The sequence below is a fragment of the Clytia hemisphaerica genome, unplaced genomic scaffold (genome assembly GCF_902728285.1).
Source record: "Clytia hemisphaerica strain Z4C2 unplaced genomic scaffold, Clytia hemisphaerica genome assembly, whole genome shotgun sequence".
Taxonomy (NCBI): Eukaryota; Metazoa; Cnidaria; class Hydrozoa; order Leptothecata; family Clytiidae; genus Clytia; species Clytia hemisphaerica.
In genome coordinates this window covers 265059-277611 of record NW_027104432.1, presented here as the reverse complement: position 1 = coordinate 277611, position 12553 = coordinate 265059, and the positions used below count along the sequence as shown (strand labels likewise).

The following is a 12553-nucleotide window of genomic DNA, read 5'->3' as shown; positions in this document are numbered from 1 at the left end:
TTGGGACTGACTTGTTTCTGCCTATCTGGCTGATCCTTATAATATTCATATATAGTTTTCTCTCTACGGGATAAATCCTTTTTGGCTGTTTGCTTTTTTTTTACAGCAGAACTATCTTCTTCTTATTAAGACACACTAAGGAAAAAGCATTCTTTTATAATAAAAAACCGTTTGAATGTCGAATTCTCGATCCTTCTCATTTTGGCTCAGGGTTAAGCCTTCGGAAAACCGACGTTTCGTCAGTGCCGGATTGACGTATAGCCTATTTTTGTAATGACTTTACGTATAACAAAATTCTAGAAATGAATTCAAAGCAATCTTTGCAAAGGATCTACCACAGACAGAGAGCGAATTCGTGTTTTAACAACATCATCAATTTTTTGAAAACAAATCATGTGTTTGTCAACGAGGCAAACTTTGTTCGTCATTTTCGTGTTCATGGAATTGTTTGCTGAAATGAAAGAAAATTGTCGAGTGTAGAAAGATAGATGGTTTTTAGTTTTAAGTTTTGCTACCAGAAGTTTGAAAAACTTTTTTTATAGGTAACAAAAAGTTAATTTTTGGTAAGTTCTTTTCTCTCAATTTTACATATATACAGTAAATACATATAAGCTCAATCAAGTCTGATTTAGAAAACTTGCGAGACTCACCTGATCGTAGTTTTCGTAATTTTTAAAAAGTGTACCTTAATTGCTAATTACGATGTATGTTTAAGTTTGATTAGAGTTTTATAATAATTGCTTTTAATGATAATCAATTTCCTCAAGCAGAAAAAGTAGGAAATCATCATCTCGCATACATGTTACATGTTGTATTAACGTATATCTAACCGTCATCAAAAACTTTTTTTTTTCTTCTTCTGAGATCGCACTTTCTGGTAACTGTGGCGAGAGTTCTTTTGGTAGTTATCGTGTTACATGTTTTTGCTGTTTATTTGACATTTAGATTTTAAATGACTATGACTTTTACATTACAATGCTCATTTAAGCCTGATAAAAGAAGAGATTAGTACTTATTGCGTTTTATGTTATTTTATTTGTCATTTTAATCATTTTTATATATAATGATTATAATTAACATGTCAGCGTTATGAAGGGGTTTACCCCGCCTATTTATGACATGGTCGAGCAGTTTGTGCCAATGTTGGTTGACATAACCTTTCAACTTGTCTTTACATTTGTTTTTGTTTTTTCTGTTTTTATTTATTATTTGTTATTTATTTTTTTTATTTTTTGTAACAGTTTATTGGTATATCAGTAATGGAAGTAATAACATCAGAAAATGCTTAGGTATCAGATGAAGGAAATTAACTTGAATAACATAATTAAACTGGAAATGGTTTGTGATTCATAACCTCATCCAAACTTAGATTCTAACAATGTACAACAGCTAAAACTATTGTTCTTCACTTTACAGAGCCATGAAAAACAACAAATAAAAGATGTGAAATATATTTTAAAAATTCAAAAATGGGGAAGCCAGTATGCGATCGTCACGAGTATCAATATAAATTTGTTCTAGTGGGTGAATCCGGTGTTGGGAAGACCCGATTATTTGCGGAACTGACTGGACGTCCGCATGATATCGGATCACGGTCGACAATCGGTGTGGAATTCGGATCGAAGTTAATCGAGAAGAAAGCAGTTACTCTCAAAGCTCAGGTATAAAGCGTATTTGTCTTGAACGTTTATAACAAAAAAAATGTTAAGACATTTTATTTTAAGGAATTTTTTACCAGATAAATTTGCGAAAGCGAATACCAACATCACATCATTGAATTCTGGAGTTCCTCATTACTGTCCAATCACTCAACTCTTCTTTTTCTTCTTCTCATCAGGTATGGGATACTACTGGTCAAGAGCGTTTCCGTTCCACCATCCGCCCGTATTACCGTGGCGTGTCTGGGGCGTTAGTGACTTATAATACAGCTCAGAAAGAAACATTTGATAATTTAGCCTGGTGGATGGAGGAGTTACGTTCTCATTGCACGACTGACATTTTATTCATGCTGGTAGCTCACAAAATTGATCTTAAGCGGCCGCCAGCCGTAGACCAAGTAGTAGCAAGAGATTTTGCAGACCGGAATAAGATGGTATACGTGGAAACGTCACTTATTGATTCGTCAGAGTTTGAGAGTGCGTTTGAGTTGATGGTCCGCAAAATACACAAGAAGCGTATGAGACAATCGTGTGTAGGTGAAGTGACTTGCATCAAGTGTTTGAGGAATGCAAGGAAAGTTTCTTCTGATGAAGAAAGTGGGGAAGAAGAGGAAGAACAGCCGAAAGAAACCAGCTCTTTTTACGTGTAGAAACCAGGTGGTTCGGTTGTTTCTCATTTGCCTTGGAAATGGTCCAAGATAAATCATGGAATTCGCTCTTAAAGTTACTTTCCCCTTTACTAAGAATTTTAAGATTTTGGACCAATATGTAAACGTCATTGGTTCCAAGATTCATTGTGAGTGTGGTGTGGAAAAAACTTTTTCAGTTTAGTCCAATCAACTTGTTCCCGCTTAACACGAGCATTAGAAATCATGAGTTATGGCGTTTATATTGGTAAACGAAAATGTTGGACTCGCGTTAAATCTAAATACCTTACTGAAAATTGTTATTGAAGACAATTACTAAAAACGAAATTAGAATTAATCAGCTTAAATTCGTGATAACGAATTGGGATATTTTCATTCGTGATAACGAATTAGGATATTTTCATGAACTTCTTGATATCTTCGTGAACTTCAGCTTTATGAACAGCCTCCCTTGTTGGCGTTTACTTTTTTATGATTTTGAGCTATTTTTGAGAAGTAGGTCATGACTAGGATTGATTAGTTTTCTTTTATCATGGTTATGACCAATTGACAATACCCTAACTAAAGAATTGAGCCCTCTATCAGTATTATCGCACGATTGGGGAAGTTCTGGGGCTGGCCGATGAAACATTGTGCTCTGTTGTGGTAAAAATTACAACCATCCAATTTGTGTTGACAATCATATATTTTTTTACAGTTGATTGGATTTCTTTACATTATATCTACTTCAATGTGTCAACTTGTGTCAAGTGAATGCTATATAACGGTGATGAAATACAATCTCTTTTCCTTATGTAAGTAGCTAGAATTACCAACCTATACTTTATTTAAACGACGGGTTGCCATCATCAATTGCTGCCTACCTGTGTCATAATGCGAATAGCTTGAAATGTAAGCGGGTCTCTTTACGTCACTTACTTTATGGTAACATTTATGCTGGCATAAATGAAACATAATATCATTCCAATGGATCCTTTGATTCGATAAAGTGTTAAAGTCAGGCTTGAATACAAGTTATATCCAATAAAAGTAGAGTATAGTCTTTATGGGATATTGTGTGCACCTATTTACTCTCGAACCAAAAGTTGTATCTGGTGAAAATTTTGCGCAGGTTTATTGACGGTAAATACTCGGAGTTGATACCTTTTGTAAGGTCAGGTTTGATACGTTAACTACAATACAACAAATCTTCTCTGTTTATCAGAATAATGTAAATACTATTAATTAAATTTAAAGAATTTTCCGTTTCATTTCGTACTACTTTAGTATGTAAAGATTTTATTTTACGCCCAAATTCTATTTTTGTTAACATTTTTGCTCAATTTTTTATTTATTTTTCTTTTTGTAAATTATTTCAAATTTAACTCGATTTATTACCATAGCAATGATTACTACATTTTAGGGATAAGGAAATGTAGTGGTAATGATACCAGCATATTTCAAGGATAGTATATTATTATGCCAATGGGCTTGATAATTTAGGCCACACAGGGATTATAAGAAAATATTTCTACCAACTTTAACCGCACTTATCGCTTATATTAACCCCTCCGAGAGAAAAGATACAAAGCTTCATTTTCTGAAAATGTTATACTTTTGAGGATGCACTAATTCTTCAAACAAATCGATGTTTGGCTTTTGTGTTTTTTGAGGAACATTTTCTTGCTGTCAGAAATGAGGCAAATCCTTCTGCTTTTAAAAAAATGTTCTAATTAAAGCGTATTTTAAGCAAATTTTTAAAGATAACATATCTACAGCCAATAATAAGTCTCATCTCATCTGGACAGATTCTTAATGATATTTTAGGGTTCATCACCATAAACGAACTTCTAATTATAATTCTCTTTAGATAGATAAGTCAATCGAAGATTTTTAATTAGAAAACTCATTATCAGATTACTCTTAGGTATGTTTCTATGTATATTTGATAATCTTATAGTTAACATTTCACCTTTAATTAACAAACTATTGCCAAAGTGAAATGTCTAAAAGTTGAACATCGCTTCGTCCCCAAACTTTGACACAGAAAACTTTTGTCAAAAGGATAGGCGAAAAAGAAAAAATGTATGCCTTCTTTATAAGATATAGAACTATTGCTTTTAAATACCGAATTTAATTTTTAAGGAATTTTTCCTTCTAATTGAGACCAATGCCATTGAAATACGGAAAAGATAAAAACATGACAATTTAAATTTGATCTATTTTTCAGATAGGCTTATTGCTAACAAATCCTCTCATCAAAAATCAAAAATTCAATCTTCATTCGATAGACATTTGGTACAAACAACATTGGCTTTGATAGAAAGGTATGGTTTATTCTTTATTCTTTATAAAAGATAGCCAGTAATTCATCTCTTGTCTTAGATACTGAACCTTTGGTAATGAATGTGATGGTTTGCTAGATTGAAAAATCCTCAATGTCTGCAAGACAAAGGTGTAAAGCTGTAGAAAAAATTGTTTCTGGGTAATGTGCAATGGAAACAAATACATTGTGAGTTTTCCACAAATTTGGTTACCTTATTACACGAATATTACTAGTCATTTTATTAACACGAATTGAAAGATTTCGTGTTAAAAACCTCCTTAATTAAAACCAGCCGTGGTGTCCTTGAAAAAGCAAATAAAATAATTTTTTTGTGTGTTAATTTCAAGGCTGTTGAATAATTGTCTAGTAATATTCGTGTATCGAGGAATTCGCGAATTCGGTCCGGCTAAAAGTTATTTACGAGTGGAATTTATTTAGGTTAGATAGAAAAGGACTAAAAAATGACTAAAAACCCAAGATTTATTTTGAGACATGATTCCTTAGCTTTATGATAACTTATTGTAGCACATGTGCCAATCATGTTCAATTTTGATCATCATTAAATAAATTGAGATAAACTTTCCAGCTTTTATACGGTTGTCAATAAGGATATGTATTTATTTTGGATTAAACGTATAAAATCGTCCCTTCTTCGAACATTTTGAGTCATAAGGAAATTTGTAAACTAGTTGTGTGAATAAACATCGGAAGAGTTTTGCTTGTTGAAGGATTTCACATTTACCATCATCGTTTCTTGTCAAAACGTCTTAAAAGTTAGTGAATGACATGATTTTGAAATGTCTATCGGTTTTGATGAAGAGTTACAGTTTTACTGGAGGCGTACAACAAGTTCATGTACTGGTTGTGTTTAACTTAACATTACCTTGAGTGATTTTTGGATATATTACACTTTTCTTCAAACCAGTGGTCGATTTTTAACGGGACTATTTGTTAAGGGTTGATTAGTGTTAAGTTAAAGATTTTGTTCTATTTTCCCTCTTTTTCACCTTTAGTTTATAGGTATTGAAACAATGACAGATTTCCACGATTACTTTTACAAGATAGTATTGATCGGAGATTCAGCAGTGGGAAAATCGTGTCTTCTTTCTCGATTCACTTACAATGAATTCAATAGTGAGTCGAAGAGTACGATCGGAGTGGATTTTGCAACGAAGAGCGTGATCATTGATGATAAAGTTGTCAAAGTACAGGTATGCTGGCTCGTACATCATTTTTTTTACGTTATACTGTTGATCCAACATTCAACATAAAGACACTTATAACAGATTTGAATTTAGAGTAGTTTTTTTTCGTTTGATGGTGAAAACTTAACAAAACATGCCCGTCTGACGTTTCTTAAACTGTTACTTCTTCAGATAGGGAATTAGATAGTGGAGGAGTAGAGAGGAGACAGTCTTCCCGTTGAACGAATCTACATTACTCTGAGAACTCGTGCTCGCGACACAAAAACTGAAGATCCTGGCATGGTCAAACCTGTTTTTAGCAACCACACCGTAGAACCATGCATATCTCCTCACACTCTTAGAACATGGTTCCCCTCGCATGGCGTGGGTTGAACCGGGCGAAGGTGTATTCACTTGCCATGTGAATCATAGCACCGAATAGGCATCAAACTTTCTGCACGAAAGTCAAGGCTTATAACTACGCTACAGCGCCTTAAAATTGTTTCAAGAGTTAATCGGAAAGAACTTTAGCCGTACAAACTTTGGCGAGCAGAAACTTTGGAAAGTTCATTGAATTGTGTTATTGCGAAAAGGAAATTATTTGGATCAAAACACCAATTTCTCTTTAAAAATCTTTTTTCAAAATGAATCTTCCTTTTTTTAGATTTGGGATACCGCTGGGCAAGAGCGATTTCGTTCTATATCACGTGTCTTTTATAATGGTGCCCTTGCTGCCATGGTAACGTATGACATCACAAACAGTTCTTCTTTCGCTAATATCACCACGTGGATGAATGAAGTTCGAAAACACACAAGTGAAGAAATTGCGCTAATGATGGTCGGAAATAAGATGGATTTACGCCATTTACGAGTTGTTAACACAGAAGAGGGCGCCGAATTTGCTAAAAACAATGATATGTTATTTATTGAGACGTCTGCGCTTGATTCAACGAACGTTGAGGAAGCTTTCCATGAAATTATACGAAAAGTTCACCGGAAAATGAGAGTGAAAAAAATTGTTGAGGAACATGCAAAGGAAAAGGAAACGGTACATTTAGATCAGGCGGATGGCGCGCCGAATCAAGCAAATGTCAAAACTAACAATTGTTGTTGATCAGTGTTTTTAGTTATCTTTGGAATGGAATCGATTCATATTTACATTTTAACTATCACCCTATGTGATAGAGTCCTAAGGATCTGGTTGGTACGCAGCTTCAATTTTCGTAGACCGAAATGTTCGATTTGAAAAGTGGTTCCAATTTTGTTTTACATTGTCTTTGGAGTGAAAACACACGCTGTCAAAAATCTAGTTGAATTTTGTTTCACTGTAAAACTTATCTTCACAATGTTATTATGTGATACAATAAAGGATTGAAAATTTAATGGAAACGTTTCAAAAACTTATTTGTATGTGGAGACTACAATGTAAATGTGAAACTTTATACCAAATGTCTAAGACGGGACATATTGATATACAGTTGACGCTCTCTAATTCGATTTTCAAGGGAAATTAGATTTTCATCGAATAAATGAGCGTATCGAATAGTAGAGCGTCATTTACGAGTATCTTGTTGACAGTGGCTTTTGTATCGAATATTAGAACGTCGGATTTAAGAGCGTTAATTTTAATTATTTGGAGTTTATTATTGTTTTTGTATGTATTTTATTTGTATTATTTTAATCAGCCTTCAGATTGCTAATACTCATATGGTATCATACACACATGGTATGCCAGATAAACACCCCTCTTTCAGTGACCCGGTGAGATCCACTCTGGTGCTACCTCGGTGAAAAGAATTGCCAAAAACCTATGATTGAAGAGAATAAGCTTTTGATCACTGGTCTCGTTGTAAAAAAAGAACAGAAACCCAAACAGAAACTTAGAACGAAATGTAAAAACCAACCGTTTTTTCTTTGTTCTTTTTCGTTCTTTCTCGTTTTTTCTTCGTTCTTTCATGGTCTCTTATGGTGGTCTCCTTTTGGAGCTTACACTCCCTCCCTCCAAAAATTGAGCTAAAAATTCTCACCCCAGTGAGTTTTTTTGAGATCTCAAATCCAAATCTGGTGAAATTTATTTTTCCTTTATTGCCAACTCGGTAGATTTCAAAGCTTCACCGGGTCACCGAGACAGGAGTGTAGATAATGATTTTTATGGAAGAGCTATGACTTCGAACCAAAAAAGTCGTACTCTGTTTCGTTTTCACGAGTTTAAAATCGCTCACGACACCTAGGTAAAATCAAAAATTCATCAAATTACTACTTTACATTACAAGACTACATTGGAGTCTTATAACTCAAACATACAAACGGGGAACGAAAATTTGTGTCATCACAAGCGACTTTAAATACAAATAAAATGGAACGTTCCAGTAAAATGAGCAATAAGAAACGTTCTTGAACATTCTTGAACATTCTGAACATTCCTGGTCATTTTCCTTTATTTACTACTTTGAGATTTTGTTTTTCGTTTTGTATTTTGGTTGAGTTGCAGGAGACTTTGAGGCCTATTTTCGCAACTATAGACGCTTTCAATGAGCGCCCCGTCAGCACCTTGGACTGACTACCCAATTCCCCTCACATGGCATGGGTTTACCCGGGAGAAGGTTCATTCACTTGCCAAGTGAACCGCTGTGTGTGGGAATCGAACCCTAGTCGCCTGCAGCAACCAAGATCAAATACCACAAAATGTCACATAACGTTCGGGAACGTTCCAAAACGTTCTTATTGAGTTGAATATTAACCTTTGGACGCAAAGAATTCTGGAACGTTCCAGAATCGTTCAGGATCGCTACGAAACATTTTGGAACGTTCCCGAGCGCCCTTAAACGTTCTGGAACGTCTCAAAAACGCTCCATCTAATTTACACTTCAAATCGCTTGTGATGACACATTAGTTCGAGTTATGGAAATTTTGAGATATGGAGTAAGCTTTATAATTGTTAACTGAAGGGGCCTTAAAACTTTCTCGAGTTCAGGAGACTTCGAGTTATAGAGGTTCGAGTTAAAGAGGTTCGAGTTAAAAAGACTCTTCTGTATTATAAAAGATCAGAGTTAATCTGGGTTGGATGTTTCATTTTAATCGTGGTCTAAAATAAGTGGTCAAATTTATAAAGGTGACTTTCCTGCAATGACCTTTATTGACGTCAAATAAAAATTTGTACAAAATCGAAAATCAACTATCGAAAGAAATTATTGTACTAACAACTTTTCATCAGACGAGAGCATTTCTTCAAAGCAAACTCAACCAACCCTCCGAGATGTCGTCCCACCATGAAGTAACCAAAGGAAATATTCTAAAAAATAATCCACGCCTCAAACAAACAAGATTATCAATGGGTCCTGTCGTTTTGAATAACGCCCTTCCCGCAAGTTTCACAAGGCGTGCAACACGGGCGGAAATCATGGTGGCGGGAGCACCCACTGTGTTGGGGCATGATAGTACGACAAAGAAAGAAAGACTTCCCGAACAATGGGTGCTGGTTGATGAGATCAACGTTGAAGGACGCAGTGATAACAAACAGAGATTGGTACATCATTTTCCATCATTTCGATATTTTACATTTTTTCTAATCCATCTTTTTGCCCTTTTTGGTGCCCTGAAACTCGATTTAGATGACCAACTTTCTCTTTTGTGTAGTTTTTTACTAGTTCATGCTTGATGCTGGGACCACAAAATTTTCGCTTGAAGAAGATTAAAAGGTAGCAAGCCATCGAGGCTCTCAGTGAGTTTATAGCCCTGAAAGGATTAGAGATGAATCTTCAACCTTTCTAAAGCAAAAAAAAAAGTGAAGCCTTAATTTTGCCCCGCATTTAGAAATTTTGTTTCAAAAACACTTGTTTACGTGTTCTGGATGGGAAATGAGTGGCGTAATTTTGTTCGAACCTTGAAAGATATTTTCATCTTCTCAATTTCTAGAATTGGAGAGAATGCACCTCAAAACAGATGGATTATTTATCAAAACAGCTGGTAAGAAGCAAAATTTTCATTTTAAAGTTATTCAACTTGTTAGTTCGAATGAATAAACGAAGTTCCTTGAACTGACTTTGCTTGAACTAGCATTTAGCAACTTTCACTAACGGAAAAAAGTTTTCCTTTTCTTTTCGTTTATTTTCAAAAACGATGAAATTCCGTTTTATTATTAAATTAACATTAAAATTACTGTACGAATTTTTCGGCAAACCTGTTTTGCACATTTAACGAATTTTATATTATAAGAAATATTATTATCCATATAGCGGTCATTAAGTAAGCCATTAAAGATTCGAACGGCGGGCGGTATAGGAAGTTTCTATGACTCAAATAGTCATACCCGTGCTGAGAAAACTAAGGCGTTGCGCTTCAGAGGGCTGAAATATCATTAACCGCCCTGGTTATAGGGCGATAACCAACCTCGTCTCCGTGTATCCCAGGCTTTATTTACGTTACTGATTGACGCCAGAGAATTATTATCTAGCACTATCAGTAAGCATCAAAAAGCTGATAATACGCAGGGAACGAGGTTGGGCGATAACGTCATTTGCGGCCCGCTCGGAACTTCATTGAAGTCTTTGCATTGAAGCGGTGAGACTAAACCGATGTCAGAAAAAAACACTTTTTGGTTATTTACGGCCCGCTCGCAAGGGTACTCCAAACTTGTTAAAGTCATTGCATTGAAGCAAAAAGATTTGGCTGACGCTAGAAAAAAACGTGTTGTTTGAATGTTCGATATGGATAATAATAGTAATAGCGTTAAGCTTTCGTTCGTTGTTGTCCTTAATTCTGCCCTTGCAGTTTGATTATTATCCCTCTAGTGCCATTTGCCCAAATGACACTCTCAGGCTAATAGTCAAACTGCGCGGGTAGAAAATAACAACAACGACCTCAAACTGAACGCTATTGTTATAATAAAAGCCCCTCTCTTGAATTATATTTTGTTCTTCATTCTTTTCTTCATTCTTTTCTTCACCAGAGAACATCACTGGCCAAACATCCACATCAAATGCTCAGCAACAAAGCTAAAGAAGAACTAAAGAAATTTTTGTAGTTCGTTTTTAAAACTTAAAATAAACTTACTTACTTAGTTCAAATCTAATTTTATCTTGTGTATATTTTTTTAAAGGGACCAATAAATTTTTACTTTGGAATATGTAAGATTGCTAAACTTTCTCATTTCCGGGATGATTATGCTTTTCTTTCTATGCATACCTGCACACCGGGGTCCACTTCAGGCTTTTTGATAGACTAGATGACGCGATTAAGTGGTCCGGTAGTAAATGACGTGACAGTTCTATTTTTTGAGCTTTTCACTTAACAGCCCACCAGATTCTATCTATATTTTATTAGATCTATCTATTTCTTCTCATCAGAAATGAAAAAAGGTTGGAGATGTTTTCATTAAGGTCAGCCAGACCTTTTTACATTAAGTTTTAAGTCTTGGTATTTTTTCCGCTGTAAAGTTGTGACAGGAAAGACTTACCTGGATTGAGAAAGTTAAAATCATCCTAAGGGCTACGAGGTTCTCCAAAATTTTTCCCAAAAAACTTTCGTTTGATGCTCAGTCTTTGCACCCTTACTGAGCACTTTCTCTCATATTTACAAATTTCGACCCTTACATAGCCCGGGGTCCACTTAAAGCTTTTTTTATAGACTGGATGGCGCGATTAAGTGGCCCGGTAGTATATGGTAATATGCTTTTGCCTAGGTGGACTGTAAAACAGTCCGCCAGATTTATATTGTTTTTGGAAGGTAAAAACAGTATAAAGCAATGTTTTTATTTGAGAATAAGGGATTGCAAATCTGTTAATCCTGTTTTTTCTCATTTTTGATTATATCTTTCAACTCTATGTAGATTTATTGTTATTTGGATTTTTAGCATTTTTTTTCAAAATGGCGACCTCGCCAAATGCTCCTAGTCTACTTCACTGGACTCAGCGTTATAAAAAATTATCAAAAGGCAAAGTTCAGCCAAAAGTAGACTCTAGTCCAACCCTTACAGGGCACTTTCTCTCATCTTTGCTAATTTCGACCCTTACAGAGCACTTCTCTCATCTTTGCTAAATTCGACCCTTACTGTGCACTTTCTCTTATCTTTGCTCATTTCGACCCTTACAGTGCATTTTTCATTTGATCTGAATTCCCACCGGAACACACAGTTTCATGTTTCATGCATCAGTGATGCACCAGGATAATGGGTGGGTTTACATCTGTAAGGGGAGAATCGATTAACACTCCCTTTGTCGATAACAATTCAGAACATAAACAAAAAAAAAGCTCAAAATCACTTTTACGAATTCTTTTATAAACACAATCGATCTTCCCCTCGTTATTGCCATTGTTACAAGAGGTAGGTTTGGGTACCTCTTAAGACAAAAACTTGGAAAATGATTTCGATGACGATGATAACAACTATGCAAATTACTTTTTGATCAAGCTTTACTACGCAGCATGAACTTGTATATGGTGTCCAGTTGAAATGTATAGACGGTTGTTGAATATACAGGGTGTCCCTAATTAAAGTATCGAGTCGAAACACAACTATGAGTAGAAAGTTTTATGTGCGTGTTCACAAAATTGTATTTTAAGCTCTCCCTCTTTTTTCTTTGTCATCACGATTAATTTATAGGTTGTAACTACCTTTTGTAATAAGCCTGTGTGATGGAGAACGTTCTTATATTTTAGCGATAACACACACAAACTTTTCTACTCAATTGCATGTTCAAACTCGATACTTTAATTAGGGACACCCTGTAGAAAAACCATATTCGCATTCTTTAATAAAGT

At 35.1% G+C, this 12553-nt stretch overlaps 3 protein-coding genes across 4 annotated transcripts; all 3 read left to right on the top strand.

Moving 5' to 3' along the window:
- The first annotated feature begins 1409 nt into the window (after nucleotides 1–1409).
- Nucleotides 1410–3828, top strand: LOC136820606 (ras-related protein rab-11.1-like). The gene is made up of 2 exons (XM_067076800.1): nucleotides 1410–1661; nucleotides 1838–3828. Exons 1-2 carry the CDS (start codon nucleotides 1470–1472, stop codon nucleotides 2306–2308), a joined length of 663 nt encoding a protein of 220 aa, XP_066932901.1. The 5' UTR covers nucleotides 1410–1469; the 3' UTR covers nucleotides 2309–3828.
- A 692-nt stretch (nucleotides 3829–4520) lies between these two features.
- On the top strand, nucleotides 4521–7629 carry LOC136820595 (uncharacterized). 2 transcript variants are annotated; one of them, XM_067076786.1, is made up of 3 exons: nucleotides 4521–4611; nucleotides 5624–5821; nucleotides 6459–7628. In XM_067076786.1, exons 2-3 carry the CDS (start codon nucleotides 5642–5644, stop codon nucleotides 6906–6908), a joined length of 630 nt encoding a protein of 209 aa, XP_066932887.1. In that variant the 5' UTR covers nucleotides 4521–4611; nucleotides 5624–5641; the 3' UTR covers nucleotides 6909–7628. The 2 variants fall into 2 exon arrangements, with proteins under 2 accessions (XP_066932887.1, XP_066932886.1); XM_067076785.1 differs by lacking the exon at nucleotides 4521–4611 and adding an exon at nucleotides 4733–4796 and having other exon boundaries at nucleotides 6459–7629.
- Nucleotides 7630–8997: 1368 nt separating this feature from the next.
- LOC136820608 (uncharacterized) lies at nucleotides 8998–10865 on the top strand. The gene is made up of 3 exons (XM_067076801.1): nucleotides 8998–9320; nucleotides 9710–9760; nucleotides 10743–10865. The coding sequence occupies exons 1-3, from the start codon at nucleotides 9051–9053 to the stop codon at nucleotides 10815–10817; spliced, it is 396 nt and encodes a 131-aa protein (XP_066932902.1). The 5' UTR covers nucleotides 8998–9050; the 3' UTR covers nucleotides 10818–10865.
- The last annotated feature ends 1688 nt before the right edge of the window (nucleotides 10866–12553 follow it).